Source organism: Syzygium oleosum, unplaced genomic scaffold (assembly GCF_021117445.2).
Source record: "Syzygium oleosum isolate NSW1041296 unplaced genomic scaffold, Sole_v2.1 Sole_v2.04, whole genome shotgun sequence".
Lineage (NCBI taxonomy): Eukaryota > Viridiplantae > Streptophyta > Magnoliopsida > Myrtales > Myrtaceae > Syzygium > Syzygium oleosum.
The window spans coordinates 218,184-240,061 of NW_026607488.1; the positions used below are offsets into that span (position 1 = coordinate 218,184).

Sequence of the window (21,878 nt, forward strand, 5' to 3'; positions counted from 1 at the left end):
AAATCTAATGGGAGACGACACCAAATTACAAACACAGAACTGGCGATTCAAGCCGCGATCCGAGACGAAAAGGAAAAACACGGGCCAAAACATTCCCGCCATTGCCCTAGATTGGGATCATTTTAGTATCGATCCGAGACGACACAAATTGTAAGTATAAAAGGAAAGGCGTTGACCGAACTTTCACAACCCAAAGCCCCATGACCCTGCCACCGGTGAAACGCTAAAAGCAAAAGTCAACACGACAAAAACAGCGCAAAGTTACAACTTGCGAAGTTGGCAAGTTGCACATGAATCGTTACCCTTCACTACTTAAAAAATTCAACACAAAAAACATGAGCACGGCGAATCCCACTTGATCCACGCGTGACACATCACGGGCCATTAATATGAATTGACTGTTCGATCTGATTTTGAGCATCTGCTCCAAGCTTAATATTATATATTACAGATGGCTTGGCAAAGTCTTTTAATCCTACTAAACACCAAAGATGACTTTGGGGCGTCCCTTAAATTATTGCGCACTCTTTACCAGTCCAGTCAGCATGCACGTGCAGAGGATTCCGGCTCTTTTCAACCGCTAATATGTTTTGACTAACTAAAGAGATAAGGAGCACAGATTGCTGGGTTGTTTTATGAACCTATTGCAATGCCATGGCCTGTAAACAGCAAGGCTTAACAGTAGATTGACCAGTCAAGCACATGATGCTCAGAACACATAGCTCCGCACATTTTTACTGCTACGTATCAACTTCTTAAAATGAGTACTGGTGGGTAAGATGCAGTTCAGAGAAATTGCCAAAAGCAAGAACAATTATACACCTAGGTCTGCACGAGTAGGAACTACAGGTACCAGAAAATTTCCATAGGGCGAATCGAAGATCCGGTAGTTTCCAGTGCTACCATCACGTTGCGCTTGCGCGACTGCAAATCTTTTGGCTTGTTCAATCTTCATATTCATACCACTAGAACTAGCCTGCAGAAAGATAGAGAAATAATAAGCCATCAAATGAAATAAAACATAAAAGTGGTCATGTATGGAGGGACTTAGCAAGGGAAATGCACATACAATCGAAATTTGAGTAGTACATTTCTCGGCTCTTTCTTCATTTGCTTGAGGCAAGGAAAGATTCCTGCAATCATGAATATCACGCTCTCATATATTATAAGCAAATAAGAAACGTAGAAAATAAAGTAAGATTGCAACAACTGACTACCAGCGGTGATTCACTAGCAACACTCCTTCTAACCGACAAGAATGATCTTACTAAAACAACAACGAGACACTGACAAGGAAGAAAGGAAAGGTCAAGACATAAGGAGATTGCAAACTTAAGACCCACGAAGAGCAACTTCCATAAGCAAGAACCAACTATCGACAACACCCCAATGCGGAGGGCTGGTATTAGATGGGCTAGGCAAGCAAATACAGTCCAAGCCCGATCATAGGCAAACTTCTTGAATAAATTGTTGGCAACTAATGACGTAATAAGAGGAATGAGGATGATATTGTTTCCTCCAATATGAACAGAACTACTCAGTACGCAAGATATGATCAAGATCAGAATATGATATTGCCTGATAAAGAATACATAGAATGAGATGTGCCATGAAGTAGGACAAAATTCATACAGAGACTTCTAAAGTTTTGCTTTCAGGACCATTCATTGTGGACATAGGTAAACCACACAGAGCATTGTGAGTGCTTAATCTTAACCAAAAAAATAAATAAATAAACCTCCAAGTAATTCTATCCCATAAGCCCACAACAATTGGTTGGGGTTAAAAATTTCATTAAGAAATCATATTTCCCGGAACAGAATAAATCTAAAGAAGAGAATGCAAACCCTCCTGGACTTTGAAATGGAAAGTAACGTAACTTCTCCAAAATGTTGAACAGGACATCAGCTTTTTCAGAACGTAAATTTGCCAGTTCTAAGGAACACGTACTGCTTTCTGAACAAGCTATACATACTGTACTACAAGCTGTAAAAATCGAATTGTTGTGATCCTCGAAATCTGTTCCAATCTCTGCTCCTATTTTCTGGCTATTTTCTAGCAGTCTAAGGCCCTATTTTTTTTTTTTTTTTTTTGGTCGAAGTCTAAGGCCCTATTTACATGTTGGGTTTTACCTCGCAAGAGCAGGTTGCTTCCGATCAGGCTGCCCTTCCTCGCCCGAGCTCGAGTCCAGGCCCCGCTTCCCCCTGCTCAAACTGTTCGTGCGCCTCGCCTGCATCTCTTCCAAAACCGCCGCCTCTTTTCCCGAGAACAAGAAGAGGGTCACAAACTCACGACACTCTCGAACCGACAGCAACCTCCACCAACCCGTTTCACGACAAAGAAACCCTGACCGAAGATGCTTCCGGGAAGCTCACGGGCACTTGACCGTGAGTGATGTCTGAGAGGAGAGAGAGAGAGAGAGAGAGAGAATCAGGGAGAGATTTTCTCGGCGATTCTGACTCGAGGGGAAAACAGAAAGAGAAGCGAGAAAGTTAAAAGAACGCCCTTGGATTCAATATCCATGGTAACAAAAAGCGAATTGTTGTAATAGTAAAACATGTAATGGTATAGTTGAAGAAAAATGGTTTCTTCTGATTCTTATTTCATATGAAACTTACAGATAAACATACAAGAAAGGCTCAGGACGGTTAGAAAATAGCAAGAAAATAGGAGCAGAGATGGGAATGTATTTCCGACTATAAAATAAATAGAAACAAAATAAATTCCTATTGCGAGATAATTCTTCGACACCCCTCTCAAGTTAGTGCGAAAATGTCTATCGTGCCCGACTTGCTGATGAGAGACTCGAAGTCAGGTCTTGTCATGACCCTCTTTTCTGTCGGGACAGGTTTAGAGGTAATGCCGAGTCGAGGACCAACGGCCCTCGATTAGGTGCGGGCTCTCTCAAACCCATATCTCGCGCAAGTTGGATTCATGTTTGATTTGCCTAATTAACTTTGCCGAGGTGCACAGAATACGAGGAACTATCGAAGCGAACCCGGGCACTTAAGGATGTTACCAGAAGTCGGCAATATACACATCAACGACTCTTGTCCGTTGTTCTCCTCGCCGATAACCGCCGCAAAACCACCATCGCATTGAGCACAGCAGCAACCTTGAAACATATAAAAAGAAGATGACGTGTCACTCGAGGGCAACAGGTAAAATTCCAGAAGATCATATTCGACGACTAATGAATCAATCAGTAGCATGCAAACAACACTGAACTGACCTCAGATTGGATAAAAAATAGACATTATCTCACATATATTTCTTTGAGACATTTCGTCAAACGCCTGATGAGCATATCGAGTGACGGTTCTATATGCAACATTATAGTGATATATCGATCCAACAACATCTCATCAACAAAGATTCAGGCCAAATCTTTGAAAAAAAGCTTCAACATCAGTCACATTTCATGCAAACATTACCATGACGTTAGTTTTTGTTTTGAATCATGGATGAACCGAGACAACAAATTTCTGGATCTCACCTTGTCGTGAAGCAAATTGGGAGACAATAAAAAATTATTCAGAGTATTCGCATCAGGAACATACAAACAGAGAACATACGCACCGCAAACATGATTCGCAATTCAACATATTGATATGAGCACTTACACGGGGAATATGTCATCGATTCTCAAGCAAAGTTCATATAATTCTTCATATCGGTCTACGCCTAATGAACGCGCTAGTGACAATTAACAAGTGCTTACAACTCAGCACATCAACCACTTCAGATAATTTCATAGAAACGAGTTTATCACTAATGACTATCAGACGCGTATCAAAACCGAGATCTTCGGAAACAAACTCTAAAGTGAAAATCTACTGCATTTACCTAACCTATACAGCTAGTGCAGTGAACCATTCAAGCAGACGAGATGATCTCGGCCAAATTCGAAGCTATATTCACACTGATGCGTTTCAGACATTTCATCAAACAGGTAATAGGCATCCCAACCAACGATCTGATATGCAGCATTGAGGTAGTGTTTCGATCTAAGTCATCACGTCAGCGATAATGTGAACATCAAATCGTCCATTCGGCTTCATTCGTGACAGTTTTTTAACTCACGCGCAGTTTGAGGTCTCTGCCTCTGTGCCACGACAAAGCTGTATATCTTGCTACGGCCGGCAAGCAAATCAAAGAACAGAAAATCTTGGGTGCGTCGGCAATGATGGCCGTCGCCGGTGAAGACGAATCGAGCGGTGATCAATTTCTCCGAAGCCTCGGATCAGAAATACAGGATATAACAGAGGATTCACTGCGCCTCTTGGGAACGACGAACGAGCGGCGACCTCAACGGCGATTATCAACGGCCCGAAATCAACGAGGGAAGTCGAGAAAACAAGCAAACTCCTCTGTCCGAGAGCGAGTCTCTGAATTTCGTTCCCGTCTCCCTCGGTCGTGCGCGGCCGCAGAAGATGACCTCCTCCCGTTTCTCCCGAGGGAGAGAGCACCTGAAGTCCACGGCGGCCGGAGGTAGCAGAGAACTCGAGCAGGCGGAGGATGACCTCCGGCGAACCTCGAATCGGCGGACTTCCGGCGACGGAGATCGCCGGAGATTTGAAGTCTGAACTGTATTCGCGGGCGTTCGTGTTCCCAATTAATGGAGCGCTCCGTGGAAAAAATGGCTCCGTTCACTCTTCAACGGGATGGGTTTGTCAGATTGGACCGCCCAAGATGGGCTTTACACGCTGGCCTCGAAAAACTCAAAACTAATATAGTTGTGACATAATTCTTTCTCCGTTAGTTTAGTTAAATTTTACAATCAATTCTTGAGTTAAATGACACGTGACGGTTAACAACTATATTGGTTTGGGGTTTTACCCTCTGTTTGTCGGGTTTACCAATTTGTGATTTTTCGTAGTATTAATACAATTTAACGGAGAGTAAATCCGTCCATGTCTTAGGTTTGGGATTTTTGGTGATCAAAAAATTATTTTGGGGTAGATTTGGGGAAAAGTGCCAAAAAAGTCCTAAACATTTTGCATTTGTGCCAATTTAGTCCTGAACCTTTTTTTTGTGTCAATTTAGTCCTAAACTTTTTTTTGGTGCTAATTCAGTCCTAAACCTTTTGTATTTGTGTCAATTCTGTCCTAAATCTTTTTGTCTTTGTGCAAATTCTGTCCTTCCGAACAATTTTGGCCGAATTTTGATGACGTGGACGCAGGCTGGCCGGCGGCTAATCACCGGCGCTGACGTGGATAAAATTTAATAAAATTTTATTATTTTTTAAAATTTTATTTTTTTATTTATTTATTCTTTTTTCTTGTTTTCCCTCCCCCCTCCTTCCTCCGGTCGCCAGCGGCGACTGGCTGGAGGAAGGAGGGAGGGAAAAAAAAAGAATAAAAGAATAAATAAAAATTCAAAAAAATATTAAAAATATTATTAAAAATTATCCACGTCAGCGTCGGTGACCGGCTAGCGTACATGTTAGCAAAATCTGACCAAAATTGACCGGAAGGACTGAATTGGCACAAAGACAAAAAGATTTAAGACTGAATTGATACCAATACAAAATGTTTAGGACTGAATTGACACCAAAAAAAGGTTTAGGACTAAATTGGCACAAAAAAAAGGTTCAAGACTAAATTGGCATAAAAAAAAAAGTTTAGGACTAAATTGGCACCAATACAAAAGTTTTAAGATTTTTTTGGCACTTTTCCCAGTAAATTTGTTATGGATGTATCAATTTGAGGTTTTTCGAAGTCAAAAAATTAATTCGAGATAAATTTATCACATATGTACTAGTTTGGAGTTTCTCGTAATATTAACCCTAATAAATATCCGCCCACTTAACCAACCAGGCAAGTCTCATCTCCACCCGAGATTTGTAGCCCCACGAAATTTTTGACGTAATGATTCCTACTTCCTATACGTAGCATCACACGTTAGACCTTGCCCCAACTCTATCTTTCCATTCAGCGAATCGAAACACAATGAATTAGGTAAACTCTCTTAGGAAGCAAGCGAAGCTGACGATCCCATGGCCGCGCGTTGTTAAGTTATAGCAAATATCGAGCAACATCCAACGGCTCCATTCCTTCTGGTTTGCACTAAATAAAAATGCCTTACCGATCGGGTCTTTCTCGGGTCGGTCTACTTGAAGAATTTGAGCCTCGAGAGGTCTTGAGCCCGATTCTGAAAAACCAAGAAACTCCCCTCGTATTCTAGAGGCAAAAAAAATCGTACAAAGTCGTGGGCACCGCACAACCCCCACCCCGGTGCAAGCGTGTATGAAATCAGGCGCTCGCCCCGACCCCAGTCGCCGCTCAAACTGAGCACCGTGTCGGTTGGCCCAATAGCTACGTCGATCTTTCGCTATAACTTTTAGATTTGTCTGTAAATTGTCCAAAACGGCGGTGGTACACTCAAGATCGAAATATTCGAGGAATCGAATGTCTCTAGTTTTTAGTCGAAGGATCAATGTTCGATCCGATTCGCCGAATTGGCTCTCCAAAATAACTAGAATACATCACCATGTCCAACCCTAGAACAGTGTGGACTAGGAAAGGAATCCTAGAAAAAAAACATCAACAGTCGGATTCGTCTGCGACCGATGCAGATGGATGAAAATCTTGTCGCCATGTTAGTATTGTTATCAGCATCCCATTGGCCACGAGAGAAACAACAAAAATGTCCTAGAAAAGTCGCTGTTCATCGACGTTGACTTTTCATTCATGGCGAGCACGGCGAATGTGATCCCGTTTCTCCAATTCGCAAAGCTAACACCACTTGGAAACAACTTCCAATTCGTTTCATGTGCCCGTTTGCCGCGGGGTTTAAGCAAGGGTGTTCCTCGGATCTGGTTTCGATCGTAGGGTCGGACCGAAAAAAGACGTGGATCCAGACCGGTTTTCGGGTCGAGGGAGAACCGTTTCCCGGTTCGGAGAACCAAAACCACTGATTCTACCTAGGAACCGGTTTAACTCGAAACCATGTCTTGAATACAAAGAAATAAACAACACTATTACTTCACCAACATATGTTTTTGTAATGAAATGGCATGACCTTTATATTTTACTATAGTAATTTGACTTTTTGCACCAAATAAAAAATAGGGCCGGTTAGGGAGGAATAGGGTAATCAAGAACAGATCCATCCAAAAACCGATCACTTTTAGATTTAAGAGCTAGACAAGAAGGCAATATACTGAATATTCGATGGAAAGAAAACTTCATTGACATGTAAAAAAAGTCAATATTCGGAATTGATAAGGAATTCATGCGATAAACTCTCTCCGGATCGAAACTTGATCCGATAAAAACATATAGGCCCATGCAAACACACAATCTTCTTCTTGATTTGCATCTCTATTGCAGATCATCTTCCTTGGAGGTGCTGTTGTTGCAGGCGCACACTGATTGCAATTTGAGTCATTTCCGATCCATAATCATTAAGCCAAATTACGTGATTTGCAACTTTTTACGAACACCCATGAACGAAGATTCCAATAGTTACCTTGTAGTAACTGGAAAAATATCTTTCTTTGGAAACCCTGCAGTGCAGTTCGACAAGTCATCCTCTCATGCATGCATACACGAGACACAACCTCTGCATGTTTCAGTCCATTTTCTTGTCACGTAATGCTGTCCTTGCGCACGAGGTCGATGACAGCTCCTCTTCGGTACGAAAGCGAAAGACAGCAGCATAGAAAACATCAAAGTTTCCCGCCCTTCGCTCCACTGTTCCTTTCGCCCTGCCTTGTCGTCTTTCAAAAAGACTTTGTATTCTTTCCACGAATGATCGCCGCTCTGTTCTTGGCAAATCTAACATCCGCTCTGCACGAAACCGGAAAAGAGAGAGAGAGAGAGAGAGAGAGAGAGAGAGAGCAAGCGACCCAACTGCATTAATCTCTTACGACTTTTGTTGTCTTTTGTTTTCTCGAAATGGGTAGGGCGGTGAGGTGGCTCAAGGGCTTGTTCGGGATCAAGAAGGATAAAGAGGTCAAGGACCCCGCCGCCGACGGCCGCCGCGGGCACCAAGAACGCCGCCGCGCCGGGGGCCTGTGCAACAACCCTGCCACGATCCCGCCGAACATATCCGCGGCGGAGGCCGCCTGGCTGAGGTCGTTCTTCGCGGAGGGGTGCGAGGAGGAGCGGAGCAAGCACGCGATCGCGGTGGCCGCTGCCACCGCTGCGGCTGCGGACGCGGCGGTGGCGGCGGGCTCAGGCGGCGGCCGCCGTCGTGAGGCTCACGAGCCGCGGCAGGGGCACCGCCCTCGGCTGCGGGGGCGGGGGCGGCCACGAGAGGTGGGCCGTGGTGAAGATTCAGGCTAATTTCAGGGGTTACTTGGTGAGCAGGATGAAGATTCGCCCTTCTTCTTTGTTTTGTGCTGTATTTTGATTTGCTTTTGGACGCGAAACAGGCAAGAAAAGCACTGAAAGCGCTGCGAGGGCTGGTGAAGCTGCAGGCGGTGGTGAGGGGCTATCTGGTGAGGAGGCAAGCCACTGCTGCATTCCACTGCATGCAATCTCTCTTCCGAGCTCAAGCCACCGTCCGGTCCCGCCGGGGTCGCGCTCCTCTCACCGTCCCCCCCGAAGTTTGCGCAGCTGCGGAGTCCCGGCCGCGCAAATCCACGGTAACAACTAAGCCATCGGTCGAAACACACATTTGGCATCTGCCCCTTTTCGATTCTTTATGAGCGTCGTAATCTACCGTGCTGCGAAAGCCGACTCGCGGGTCGAATGACGCCGATAAGCGGGATTGTTCCTATCTGTTTGATAAGAGAAATTTCGCTGTTCTAAGGGCTGGGTGCTGTGCAAAGAGCAATATCAATCAGCAAACATTCCGTTGAATATAGCAGATGAAAGTCACGTTTTGTTGCACTAGAAGTCACTTGTTCCTTGGTCTTTGCTCTTGGCCATGACAAACCTGTTTCCTTCTTTTCTCAACTTTTTTCAGGGGAGATCGGATGAGGCAGGAAGCGAATACACAGCATCGCTTCATAGCATGAGGCTCTCGTCGTCCCTTGACGCTGCAACAGTAATCGCAACCTCCGAAGGAAGCCCAAAGATTGTGGAAGTTGACAATGGTGGGCGCCATTCAAGGCCCATAAGGCCCCACCCTTCCTCTGATGCGGATCTCTATGCTGAGCCCCAACCTCCTCCTCCTCCTCCCCACCCCACGTTCTCCTCTCCACTCCCGCTCCGGGCCCCGCCCCGCCTGTCGATCCCCGAGCTCCGGAACCTCCCCGACCCCGAGTGGGCCCTGAGCGGCGACGAGTGCCGGTTCTCCACCACGGCGCACAGCACGCCCCGGCTCGCGAGCTCTCGCCGGTGCGGGCCCAGCGGGCCCGCCACCCCGTCCAACAGGAGCTCATGCGGAGATGACAACTCCTCCTGGGGGCAAACAGGCGGGAGGTCCCCGAATTACATGGCGAGCACGGAGTCGTCGGCGGCGAAGCTGAGGTCGCAGAGCGCCCCGAAGCAGAGGCCGGAGCCGGGGTCCAAGAGGCGGCTCTCGCTCTACGAGGCGATGGGCTCGAGGAGCAGCTTGAGCGGGGTTAGGATGCAGAGGGCTTGCTCAAGAGCCCAGGAGGTGATCAACTTCAAGAATGCCATACTGGGAAAGCTTGAGAGGCCCAGTGAGTTTGGCAAAGAGGTGGACAAGAGGATGTGGTGAGAGATCAGTGTGGGAGGATAAGAAATGCTTCTTGTTGCTCCCTTTTTCAGTCATATGTTAATGGATAGGAGATTCTAGTGAACGATAGATTGTAAATTTGAACGATGATTTTTATTAAGAAGGCTCTACTTCATATTAGTGAACATAGACCTGGCCCGATACCCATTTTCCGAGAATGCATACGGGTATTTTAAACGAGCGGGTTGTATTCAACGTCGAGTAAAAAGTCGTCGGTAGCGTCATTTCGTATACCAATTTTAGCGAGTCGACATATACCTAAACATCACTTTGGGACAAGAATAATGGCAGATTCTACATCTCTTGATCTCAATGGTGGCATTACATCTTGATCCATTCGGAGCCATCAATGAAGCTAAGGGAGAGAAAAGGCTTGGCTTCCTCATCGGTGAGCTCTCTTGACCATGACACTCTCCCTGCAAAGCTTGCCCCCGGTCCAATGCACTTGTACTGCCCATAGAACACGGTCCTGCATTCATCAGTCCAAAAAAGAAACCACACAACAACAATTAGGATTCATATTAAAATCACCATTAGCAGTACAATATATTTTATTTGATTACTCTTTACATGAAAATCTTCACCCATCAATAAAATGAACCCACTTGCCAAAAGATAAATCGATATATATGTGTACTGGCCTGGTCATGCTTTTAGAAAATGCGTGGAAGTTATGTACAAATAAAATGAAATGACCAATTTCTATGCAAAAAGCATAACCTATGGGCATGCTAGAAGTGACAGGCCAACTCAATAAAAGTGCCAAAAATTGCCCAACATAGAGAGATTGCCTTGGTGGGATGTTATGGATTAGGTGGGTGGCCTAGGGTTTTTAATGTTTCTTGGGTATGCCATGCTCTAGTGGAGGTGCATTACACGTAGATTGTACATAGGGAAAAAGAGAAAAGGACATGCACTTAGGTCACTATTCCTCTTGAGCCCTAGGCTCTTTCCATTTACGTAATTCCGAAGCTGCCCCCGCCCTTGCAAAGGGAATGAGTGGCTGTGCAGGAGTCTTCGGGAGGGCGGTCCCGTCACTTCGGAACTTGTAATTGGTAACATAATATGCTATCAGCAGAGGAGCTGACCATAAGGGCAAAAAGAGTAAGATGACAAACACGTAGACCCATGAGCACGGCTTCGTTGGAAAAAAGGCGGTGGCACTGTCCAAAGCACTAGGTTCATTGAGGACGGTAGTGATGGTGGTGGTGCTTCATGACCTAGGATTGTATGAGAAAAGTATTTGGAATAATTGGACCATAGACCTAAATTTTCTGAAAATTATTCCAAAAAGTTACTTCAAATTTTATGAAATTCGAGGTTCGATTGAGGCGATCACTATGTCGATACGGTGATTTCAAATTGAAAATGCCAATATGAAAGAAGGGAAGATCGACCGTCTTCAAGAAGAGGGTTGATTGCCTAGTTTCTAGTAAGGGAGGAGTACAAGGACTTTACTAATAAAGTGAAAAGTGTTAAATGAATTCAGCTAAAGTGCAAAGGAAGCATCTTGGCGTTGTAGTTACTAGTTTGTTAGTAAAGAAGGCCCCATTATGTTTTAGACCTAGGAGAAGGCTAAAAAGCACATAATCTTTGGTGGACCACCAAATAATGCCCAATCAAGAGACTTACTATTTTCGAACCTATCCCCAAAAATTATTGTATAGACTCGAATTAGTATCAATGTGATAGAAAAAGCTAATCAATGCGGGAGATAGGAGGGTGAGCGTGTATATATACATACATTTCGCGATTGGGGTCTCCCCAGTTATACCAGCCCTTGGGGATGATGATGTCGTCCATCCAGGTGTAGGCAAAGACGACCCTTGAAAAGGGGCCCCACGCCCTCCCGAGATAGAGCGCGCCCGAGCCCGTGACCTTACAGTTGAGGAAAGAGAACCCCGTGTCGTCCAACATGCTGCTCCTCCCCTGAGCCGTTAACGCGCCCATGTTCTGTGCTATCGCGTGCACGTGACAACTCTGCATCCCACATATCCATTACTCGGCGCGCCTTTTAATTCACAGTATCGTGCATGCATATGAGTTTAGAGAAATGTCAAAACATGTCATTTGTGAAAATGCCGTGACATAAGTATCCTTTAGGACATTCCTTACATTGGAGTGCACCAAGCAATCTGGTCCAACGGTATCTCGTGTCAGAAAAATAATAACTTTGTGTTAAATCACCAGCATACCAAAACCAAACTGTCATTTCATAAACAAGTTTTAGATGAAGATTTAAGGTTGCAGCCTCCTATACTGAAATTTTAATGAGCTAGATATCCCATGTCATCATTCATGATGTAAGCATTTTCATTAAATACTTTAGGTTTTAGAAGAGCTTTTCCGGTGGGACAGCAATAGCATAGAGCTCAGTCTAATGCCCACCTCTATCAGCATCCTTGAAAAGTTAAGCTGGCTTCATGGGCCTGCAAAATGGTGGTGCTGATTGTGGCTTGGGAGGAATTGGACCACCATCACATTTTCACCTCTCCCACAAAAATGAACTTCTAAATTCTGACTATTTGTGGCCATTAAGTTATGTAAAAAGCAAAGAGAAATCAAAGATAAAGAAATGAAAAGGCTAAAGAAAACAGGAAAATCCCCTGTTCTTGTCAAATCACCTCAGCATGCGACATGAACCGAAAGAAATTTATCGTGTTTGTTTGCTCTATGTTTGAAGTGATAGGTAGAGTCAATCACATTGTGCAACAGAAGAAAAAAATAGTGATGATATCGCTGTTTAATTTTGAAATTTGATTAGTTTAATTTATTAGAAACGAGCTTAGGTAATTATTTTATTTATCAAGCAAGAATGCAAGGAAGACAGGACTAGAATTCACAATCCAGTCGAGATGTTGAATTGTTCTTTTCATAAATTGAGTGGAGGAAATAAAGATGAGAGACGAGAGAGAGTTGTAACCTCAAAGAGTGAGAGGGCATTGCCAAAGATGAAATCCACAGAGCCTTCAATGTAACAATCCTTGTAATAATGCCTGCCCAGATGGTCATAGAGCGTGTCCTGAGCTCCCAAGAAACTGCAGCCCCAGAATGCCGCCGTGTCCGCCGATATCCGGAACGCCACCGCTTGCTTCCCTATTGCTCCTGGTTTCGGCACCGGTGTGGTGTTCTGCATCGCAACCCCCAAATGGACAAATTAACTTTAATACATTTCATTATTAGATAATGACGTCATAAATCATGAAGACGTGAATTTGCACCCCTTTGAAATAAAAAAAAAACTAAAAAAATATCAATTAGGATTATACTTTTGTATCTTTTGTGCTCGTGGGCATGTTAAGTTAGGTAGTGAATTGTCGTGTTTCAAATTGCTACTCCTAATTATAACCAAAAAAAAAAAAAAAGTGCGTGTTTCACACAAATTGCTAATCGAAATGTATACATTTTAGAGAATTGCGTGATCTCAGAGCCACCTGAAAAGTCATTATTTGTGAAGAGAAATTGGTGATGGAATCGGAAGGAGAAGGTGACCTTGAAGGTGATGTTCTTGGCTATGAAGTATGGTGAATTGACGGCAAAAGTAGCAGAACCATAAGTCCCCATGGGCTGGCCTCTTGGCCCTGGTGTTTGTGCTGTGTCTCCCCATTGGACTATTGTCTTATCTGCCCCCGCACCTTCAATTGTGATGAAGGACTTCAATAGAGGAATATTCACTTTTTCCCTGCAAAGAAGTTCAGAGAGGAAATTCAAATCAGACACCATTTGTACAAATCTCATGGCTAAGTTGGTCACTAAGTAAATTGGACAGAACAAACAGAACCAAAGCTAGAAAGGAGGACAAAGCCAATGAAAGATACAAAACAAGTGAGTGCAGACAAGAGGAACTCTACAATCAATGGTCACGGAGAGAGAGAGAGAGAGAACAGGACCAACTTTTTTTTGGCCGAGCCCCAAAAAGCAAAAGAACATAGTCAACAAGACAAAATGTGTTGCGAACAGAGCTTGGAAGTACATAAACGTGTATGCAGAGCAAGAACAAGAGCGGGAGAAAAAAAGAAAGAAGAAGAGGAAAATGTTTACTCACGTGTAAACTCCTGCATGAACCTTGATCACGACCCTCACAAGGTTGATGAAGGGGAGTGAGTCGATCGCGTCCTGGATTGTCGTGAAGTCGCCGGCGGCGGGGTTCTTGTGGACGGTGAGGGTGTAGGAAGGGGAGAGCTTGTTCTTGGCGGCCTTGAACACCGAGTGCCTGAGGCCGCCCACGAATTTGACCCACTTCATGAATTGCTGCTCGGAGAACTGGGCCCGCGTCACGTTCTGCGGTGGCTGCTTCCCGGCCGAGCTCTTGGGCCTCAGCCCCTTGGTGTGGCATAGCGAGGTTCTCGAGCTGAGGAGGAGGAGGAGGAGGAAGAGAACAAGAACGCGGAATATGGGGGAATGCTTGTTTTCTGGCATTGGTGATGACAGAATGAGAATGATGGAGAGGATGAGAAGTGGAGGGAATGTTTTAACGTGGGAGTTCAAAGTGGTGGAGAGGAATGGCCTTAGTGATTGAGTTTTATATACGTTGATTGTCATTTTTTTTTCTTTCTCACATAGCGTTCTGGGTTTAGGTGGAAAGTGATGCTGAATTGGAGAATCATTTGACAGATAAAGGGTCATAAGGTCACGGGTGCTTCTAGTACTGCTGACATCCATGTAGAGAGAGAGAGAGAGAGAGAGAGAGAGAGAGAGGGGGTCACAGGAGAGCAATGCTAGCCACAAGACGGGGAGGCGTCAAACGGGTGCACTTTTTGGCTTACAAATGACTAAATTAATGAAGAAAAGGAGTGGAGGTTCGGACAAACAGAGGAACTTTTGCCAATGGGTTGTTGTTTCTGTTAGTGCCCGTGAGTGTCTCTCCTTGGGTTTGGATTGGATGGTTAGGTATGATCTTGAGTGGGAATGTATCCAAACCATCCACAAGTTGATACTTTATCATGGATTAGATTTAGTATGTGTTTAACATTAAGCTAATGTAGCTGCTTGTCAATTGACATCGTTATGGATTTCAATAATAGCTCTGTGTGGCTCAGTGTGTGTGCAGTCCTTCGCATCGACCTAAAACTCGTTATTGTTGCCGATTGAACTGCAGTTGACATATGCATTGGAGAAGTATTCGCCTGGTATGGTTCGGTCCACAAGTTCTTTCTACTTCTCCTACATTTTTTCTTCTATAATCCAAGAAACCCAAGCGCAGAATCCCAGCTATCTGAAACTCATGGAACACCTTATAAGTCCCATAACACAATTAAATTTAGATCTTGTGCAAGTGACCATAACTCATAGTGGCTTACACTCAATCGATAAGATTTAAGCAGGTGACTTTCGATTCCCATATTGGAAATTTTCCTTACGCCCTGACCAATCCCACCCAACCTATTCTAAGGTTTGTTTTTCCCTACATTTTTTTCCTAACTTTCTACTTAAAAACGGATGGGATCAATATAAGCTTGACCTAGTGCCCGACCACTTGAGCTGGTGTTATACGGGTTGATTGCCGCTCGATCCTTCTCACCGGACCGGTCTAAAAGAAGGCGATCTCCGCGAACATTCCTAGATGATTAGTGTGAATGCACATTAGATTTAACTAATTAACCTAATCATTGGGCCCATTGGCAAAGGAGAGAAACTAGTCATTTGGGCTTGTAGCTCAGAAAAGTTTATTGAGGAATCGAAAACATCCAAACCCACTTGGTGCCAACACCTATCAATTGCATTCTAATATTCTATCGATGGAAAAATGAAGATGTTGCCTACTTTGGGTCGTCACCCTTTCGGTCGAAGATCAAACTGTAGATATGCATATGATAAGATCATATGATTTGATTTTGTCTTAATTAATTGCACGACATGCGAGTAAAGCACTTTAATAGTTTTTATAACACTTCCAGATTGTATAAGCACTCAAAATGTATTTTAAAGGTGTGTTTATTTCAGTAAAAACTTTATCATTTTCCAAGAAAACGTTTTTCCCTTTTTAGGTTAGGCAATTCATTTTCCTTACTTTAGGTATACATATTTTTTTTACCGTAAATGATTTTCCGTTAACCGATCATTTTTAGCAAGCTAAACAAGTGAAAGTCCGAAGAACTAATTTACTAAAAACTCTTTCAGTCAAACAAACAAACGCACCCTAAAACGTAAACCTTTGCCGTGGCAGGAAAAAAGACGAATTTTAACCAAGATTTTGAACTGTAACATCACAAGAGAGCACAGGGATGCACGTGGAAACTCACGGGCCAAAGTGGATCTGGAGCCTGATGAGGAACATCTTGTCACTGAAAATCAAAACTCTTGTTTTAGAACCTTTCGTGAAAATTCATGAAAGCAATGCGGAAAAGGTGAATGATTTGGAGATTGTTCTCTGGCCCGTGAACAGGTCAATCCAAATCTCTAATCGGACTTGATACTTGATGTCACAGCACGAGAAGGCTGATTTGGGAAATCTTCGCGTCCAGCGCCAGAGTCTGGTTCTGGGAAAATGGAGGAAAGGCTCATTTTGATAATAAGAAATTCCGGCGACATCGACGCGATAGGCAATGGAAAGATAGAATCTAATTAACTATTAGAATGCATGGATCAGCAAACCAGCAAATTGCGCTAAAAGTATCAATCAGCCAGCAGGCAAGAAACTGCAAAATCATCATCTCAACGCCAATGGAAAATCACGGGCCAGAAAAAAGAACCTAGCAAATTAACCCCTTAACCACGAAATCCCAAGTACATCGACAGGCAAAACCTGAATCTCTTCTTAGACTTACCCATCAAGACAACAATTTCCTCGGAATTTCAAAAGGGTGTGTAGGTTCACGCTAAAGACAGCGAAAACCCGTGCACTGGGACTCTTGATGGAAAATGATTGACAGCAAATGTAAGGAAAAATTGGATTTTCTTATCTCTGTTTGTCTCCTTCCTAAGTAATCTCTGCTTTTGATGACACTGAATGGCGTGCCCCCGGCCCGCGAGCAGATAGGCCCTCAATTATTAAAAGAATCATGGGTTGGAATTTGTCTCCATCGTCGGAGTCATCGGATAAGACTTGAAGCGTTTTAGCAGAAGGGTAATGATCAATGACCTCTTATTTCGCCTCTCCAATGGCTGTTGAGCAGACAAAGACCACCATCTCCAAGGTTGAAAATCTCTCTCTCTCTCTCTCTCTCTCTCTCTCTGCAATAGAAATTTCGGAGCTGCTCTTTGTACCAGTCCATCAAGCAGTACCACCATCAAGTAGTTACCCACCTCTTTTACAGACCCAAAGCTAGAACCTCCCCATGTACAAACTAGCCACAGCAACCTTTCTTGGTGTAACCACCACCCTCACCCTCTTCTTCTCCTTCCCTCCCCCTCCGAAATCGTTCTATCACTCCCTCTTCCTATCGACCTCCATCTCCGACAATGCCTCCGTGGCCCACCACCTCTACACCCTCACCCGCCGGCCCCACGTGGCGGGGACGCCCGCCAACGCGGAAGCCGCAGCCTACGTCCTATCCACCCTCGCGTCCTACAACGTCCGAGCCCACATCGCCGCCTACGACGTCCTCCTCACTTACCCGATATCGCGCTCCCTGACGCTCACGCGTCCACCGCCCGAGCCGGCGGTAAAGTTCATCCTCCGCCAAGAGATCTATGATGGTGATCCCTATGCTGATGTGGCCAACGAAGTATTCCCTACTTTTCATGGCTATGCCAAGTCCGGCACCGCCACGGGACCCGTGGTTTACGTCAATTATGGGCGGGTAGAGGACTACGAGACATTAAAAGAAATGGGAGTGAATGTCACGGGTACAGTAGTATTGGCGAAATATGGGCAGATATACAGAGGAGATATCGTGCGTAAGGCATATGAGGCAGGGGCGATAGGGGTGATCATATACACCGATAGGAAGGATTACGGCGGCGGAGGGGGCGATGTAAAGTGGTTCCCAGATGACAGGTGGATGCCGCCGAGCGGGGTCCAAGTAGGGTCGGTGTACACCGGGGCCGGGGACCCCGCGACGCCGGGATGGCCAAGCACAAAAGGAAGTGAGAGGCTATCCAATGAAGAAATAGAGAAGGAAGGGGATGTTCCTCTGATACCTTCACTGCCAGTGTCAGGAGCTGATGGCGAGACTATAATGAGGTCGCTCGGTGGACAGCTGGCAAAAGATGATTGGCAAGGGAGCAAAGATGCTCCTCCATATAGGGTTGGACCCGGGCCTGGGATTCTGAATCTCACTTATTCTGTAAGTACGACATGCGTCATTAGTTCCTATCCACCAAAGTATCCACTTGAAACTTGACTATATAATGGCTAAAATTTACTGAAAGAGGCGTTTCATTGTTGTCAGGGAAATCAAACCATAGCAACAATAGAGAATGTTATTGGAGTTATTGAAGGAGTAGAAGAACCTGATAGGTAAGTATTTTACTTTCTGGAGCAAGAGTGCGGATGCACTTATGAAAGTTTTCGTGATACCATATAAGCTTGCATCATGAGAACAGTGACGTTTGACTAGCTTACCTCGTAATGGACTAATCAATCAGATTCTACTTTTTTCCAGGTATGTACTGCTAGGCAATCACCGGGATGCATGGACATTTGGAGCAGTTGATCCTAATAGTGGTACTGCAGCACTGTTGGAGGTAATAATGTCTGCATTGTGCAATAAACTATAGTGCAAAGTAAGAATGTGAGAGTGAAATGAATCTGTGTCACCACAAGTAATGTAGAACGGTAAAACTCAAGCAAGTAAATCCATCACGCCTCCATGCTGGTTTGACCTGAGTACTTACAAGATGCAGATCGCACAAAGGCTAGGAAAGCTACTAAAAAAGGGGTGGAGACCTAGAAGAACGATTGTCTTCTGCAATTGGGATGCTGAGGAATATGGCTTGGTCTCTCTCTCTCTCTCTCTCTCTCTCTCTCTCTCTCTCTCTGTGCACACCCGCGCTCGTGTTTTGAGTGCCATGCTTAAATAGAACTAAAAGAAAATCTACCAACTCAGGTAGGGTCAACTGAATGGGTAGAAGAAAACAGAGCACTGTTAGCTTCAAAGGCTGTTGCTTACCTGAACGTTGATTGCGCAGTATCAAGTGCAGGATTCCATGCCGCTTCAACTCCACAGCTTGATCAACTGCTCAGACAAGCTGCTCAGCAGGTACGTTGTAACTAGCAATCGCGGCTTGAAATTAAATGGAACATATAGGCAATGGAGACACAAATTCTTATGGCTTAAGAAGTATTTGCAGAAGCAGCCTCTGCTTATATGATTTAACTTGAGTTGTCTGGATTTCAATCTTTGTGATGCTGCATTCAACATCTGTAACTAACTCAATCACTCGGTTAATTCTTTTTTAAAGGTTCAAGATCCAGATAACTCATCCCAAACCATTTATGAATCTTGGGCTGGTCAAAGCACATCTGCCCCCGTGGTAAGCATAAAATTGTTCCATAGCAAGCCCTCATTCCAAAGACAAAAGCAGATAAACTACAATCTGATAATTCAAGAATAGAGATACAAGTACCTTGCCTCCAGCTACAAGCAATCATCTTTATTTTACATTGGCTTCTGTCAAATGAATATTACTTCCATAAAGCAAAATCTAAAGCAAAACCTGTCTCATTTATCCTCACTAATTCTTAGAACTTGATTATGGAGGTTGATCGGTTAGGAGGTGGTGGATCAGACTATGCAGCTTTTGTTCAGCATGTTGGTGTCCCCGCAGCAGACTTATTTTTTGGAGGAGGTAACATTGACAAAATTTTTGCTATGATGACTCAACACTTGACATGGAAATGCTAGTTCATAAGGTCACACAAACAAGACCATAATAGCGTTCATTTATGCATGCCAGTATCTATGATTTTCTTGGAGTTTAAAAAGGCCGCAACATGTAAGCAGCTATTTTGACTAGAGAGGCTGTTGAAATTCGCAACTGCAACGATTTTACTAATATTTATGCCTTAACTAAGATGGATCTAGAAGAACCCAAAGCTTCAAATCACTACTTTGGAAAGAGAACGATGAGTAAAATTCTGTTCAAAATAAATGTAAGTACGTACTTAACATACTATCATTCTGTACACAAGACAGCTGATGTGTCTAAACCGATAGGATACATAGTCTTATCTGATGTGGAGGTTTTAGCAACATCACCGGCATCACTAACTATAAAAGGATACATCCGGAAGGAACTAGCAAAAGTGATTGTTTCACCGTGCAAGGAGTATCTTTGAAGCCTTAGCATGTCATTCTCGATGATGAAAGCAAATAACAAGAAAACTCGAGAAATTTGCACTGCCTCATACATTCTTCAGGAAGTCATTTGTCAACATGTCCCTATTTTTCCAAAATCGAGCAAGCAAAGAATCCAGGACCACCAAGGAAAGGGGTTAGGAGATAAAGGAAACAAAACTCCATCTGTCACCAGCCAATTTTGACTTTCTACTTTCTAGTTTTCACCTTTAATCATTTGGTTCCATCATTTTGTACTTAAGTATGACTACTGTACGCATGATATAATCCATATTTGTAAAATGAGAGTTCTTCTAATGCTACCTTCCAGTTACCTAAGGTTTAAGATCCTTAGGAACTACAACCTTCTGGTTGCTTATAACTTCAAGTTCTAGACATTGCTTTCAAAAGCATCTACAGGATAATTCACCAATAGCATGTTAATGATGTAATCTTCTTCTGTATTGCAGGATACCCAGTGTACCACTCTATGTACGATGATTTTGTTTGGATGGAAAAGTTTGGGGACCCAATGTTCCACAGACATCTTGCAGGTACCACATAGACCTTCACATAATCAGGAGATAAAAATACATGTGCATGAAGAAGAGACATCAGTTGGTTCAGTAATGCCTCGTTAGCTTATAATCTGTCCCATACTATAACTTAAGGATTGCACCTCCAGTACCAGTACGTCAACTGGAATTTGTCTTTTTCTGTAAACAGTGGCAAGCATTTGGGGTCTCATAGCTCTCCGTCTTGCGGATGAGGAATTTCTACCTTTCGATTACCTCTCATATGCATCTGAACTCCAGGTATATATCAATACTGAGTTGGATGTAGTAATTTTGACTTCAGAGAAATTCAGCAGTATGCAGCAATTTGTTGGAAATATATATAGATGAAAGTAAAAACTCCAAAAATTACAGAAAGCCGCAAAGGATTTAGAAGATGAGCTCATAGACAAGGAGCTGAACCTCACCCCCTTGTTTAAGGCCATTGAGGATTTCAGAGGAGCAGCCACCAAAATAAATATCGATGTAAAGGTAGGACTTAGAGAAAGCAATAGTCAAATTTTCATTCTCATAGTGATCACTGACAGAAGAAAATAATCCCAGGCAATAAAAGAAAGCAAAAGCTGGTCATCAATATGGAAAGAGTACCATATGAGAGAAAGGGAGCTGAATGACAGGTTAATGATGGCAGAAAGAGCATTCGCGGACCCTAATGGACTTTTCGGAAGGTCGTGGTATAAGCATTTGGTATGCTCATTCTTCCTCTTGTAATTCTAGCTGTTTTAAGAGATTCGGTTATTTCCTAAAGGCAATTTTCACAGAAAGAAGACAGTGGAATTACACCTTGGTGACCACTATATCCACATATTCACTAATAAAGTGACTTGTGAATTTGCATATTGCAGATTTATGGCCCTTCAAAGCATAATGATTATGGAAGCAAATCCTTCCCCGGAATAGATGATGCTATTGAGGAAGCAAAGAAAGTAAGCACATCAGACTCATGGCATTCTGTACAACATGAGATATGGAGAGTCTCGAGGGCTGTCAAGCATGCCTCACAAGTGCTCAGTGGCAAACTCACATGATAAAGCAAAATCTTTTCATGTACTCCATAAACTTTTCATAAAGTAGGATAGGCAGTTTTAGTGAAGTCCAAACTATGATGGTGGTCTTTATCCAATGTCCACCAGTACAACTCCTAATCAAAAGAAACCGTTGATTTTGTGATGACTTACTCTACGCTGAGTAACACACTAATTTTGTTACCTGTATGCGTTATGCAGAGCAAAGAGCTTCTAAATCGTTGTTCCAGTATCATTTATTAAATCCATAATGTATGCAACTCAGACCCCTGATATATGCTGCAAATTATTTTTTTCCTCTTTTTTCTGAACTCAAGCTATATGGAAAATTACAAAGTACCTTACATCAGCCATTCACATAGCAAGCAGCACAATAATTTTGCTCTGCACTAAACTGCAGATTA

The 21,878-nt window shown here is 43.6% G+C and overlaps 3 protein-coding genes and 1 pseudogene across 5 annotated transcripts; 2 read left to right on the plus strand and 2 right to left on the minus strand.

Moving 5' to 3' along the window:
• Positions 1 to 252: 252 nt before the first annotated feature.
• Positions 253 to 4,636, minus strand: LOC115684520 (uncharacterized). Of its 2 annotated transcripts, none has more exons than XM_030609267.2 (5): positions 4,084 to 4,636; positions 3,020 to 3,115; positions 2,133 to 2,398; positions 1,070 to 1,133; positions 253 to 976 (listed from the first exon to the last, which is right to left on the minus strand). In XM_030609267.2, exons 3-5 carry the CDS (start codon positions 2,234 to 2,236, stop codon positions 815 to 817), a joined length of 330 nt encoding a protein of 109 aa, XP_030465127.1. In that variant the 5' UTR covers positions 2,237 to 2,398; positions 3,020 to 3,115; positions 4,084 to 4,636; the 3' UTR covers positions 253 to 814. The 2 variants fall into 2 exon arrangements, with proteins under 2 accessions (XP_030465127.1, XP_056166491.1); XM_056310516.1 differs by having other exon boundaries at positions 2,999 to 3,115.
• A 3,022-nt stretch (positions 4,637 to 7,658) lies between these two features.
• On the plus strand, positions 7,659 to 9,728 carry LOC115684526 (protein IQ-domain 26-like; annotated as a pseudogene).
• A 128-nt stretch (positions 9,729 to 9,856) lies between these two features.
• On the minus strand, positions 9,857 to 14,233 carry LOC130137917 (probable pectinesterase 53). Its single transcript, XM_056310493.1, has 5 exons — positions 13,700 to 14,233; positions 13,147 to 13,336; positions 12,578 to 12,784; positions 11,399 to 11,634; positions 9,857 to 10,123 (listed from the first exon to the last, which is right to left on the minus strand). The coding sequence occupies exons 1-5, from the start codon at positions 14,194 to 14,196 to the stop codon at positions 9,976 to 9,978; spliced, it is 1,278 nt and encodes a 425-aa protein (XP_056166468.1). The 5' UTR covers positions 14,197 to 14,233; the 3' UTR covers positions 9,857 to 9,975.
• Positions 14,234 to 16,860: 2,627 nt separating this feature from the next.
• Positions 16,861 to 21,749, plus strand: LOC130138080 (probable glutamate carboxypeptidase LAMP1). Of its 2 annotated transcripts, none has more exons than XM_056311049.1 (12): positions 16,861 to 17,882; positions 17,988 to 18,055; positions 18,201 to 18,282; positions 18,442 to 18,534; positions 18,645 to 18,797; positions 19,000 to 19,071; positions 19,284 to 19,386; positions 20,345 to 20,428; positions 20,601 to 20,689; positions 20,804 to 20,920; positions 20,993 to 21,136; positions 21,295 to 21,749. In XM_056311049.1, the coding sequence occupies exons 1-12, from the start codon at positions 16,932 to 16,934 to the stop codon at positions 21,475 to 21,477; spliced, it is 2,139 nt and encodes a 712-aa protein (XP_056167024.1). In that variant the 5' UTR covers positions 16,861 to 16,931; the 3' UTR covers positions 21,478 to 21,749. The 2 variants fall into 2 exon arrangements, with proteins under 2 accessions (XP_056167024.1, XP_056167025.1); XM_056311050.1 differs by having other exon boundaries at positions 19,299 to 19,386.
• The last annotated feature ends 129 nt before the right edge of the window (positions 21,750 to 21,878 follow it).

What these genes read in the sequence shown, in the direction of transcription:
- LOC115684520 (XM_030609267.2), bottom strand. Translation starts at nt 2,236, where the DNA reads ATGCAGGCGAGGCGCACGAACAGTTTGAGCAGGGGGAAGCGGGGCCTG. An exon ending in AAGCAACCTGCTCTTGCGAG is followed by an intron (nt 1,134 to 2,132) that starts GTAAAACCCAAC and finishes TCATGATTGCAG; the next exon opens with GAATCTTTCCTTGCCTCAAG. An exon ending in GTACTACTCAAATTTCGATT is followed by an intron (nt 977 to 1,069) that starts GTATGTGCATTT and finishes ATCTTTCTGCAG; the next exon opens with GCTAGTTCTAGTGGTATGAA.
- LOC130137917 (XM_056310493.1), bottom strand. Translation starts at nt 14,196, where the DNA reads ATGACAATCAACGTATATAAAACTCAATCACTAAGGCCATTCCTCTCC. An exon ending in CCAAGAACATCACCTTCAAG is followed by an intron (nt 12,785 to 13,146) that starts GTCACCTTCTCC and finishes GTTGCGATGCAG; the next exon opens with AACACCACACCGGTGCCGAA. An exon ending in ATGCCCTCTCACTCTTTGAG is followed by an intron (nt 11,635 to 12,577) that starts GTTACAACTCTC and finishes TGTGGGATGCAG; the next exon opens with AGTTGTCACGTGCACGCGAT.
- LOC130138080 (XM_056311049.1), top strand. Translation starts at nt 16,932, where the DNA reads ATGTACAAACTAGCCACAGCAACCTTTCTTGGTGTAACCACCACCCTC. An exon ending in AAAGCACATCTGCCCCCGTG is followed by an intron (nt 19,072 to 19,283) that starts GTAAGCATAAAA and finishes ACTAATTCTTAG; the next exon opens with AACTTGATTATGGAGGTTGA. An exon ending in AGACTTATTTTTTGGAGGAG is followed by an intron (nt 19,387 to 20,344) that starts GTAACATTGACA and finishes TCTGTATTGCAG; the next exon opens with GATACCCAGTGTACCACTCT.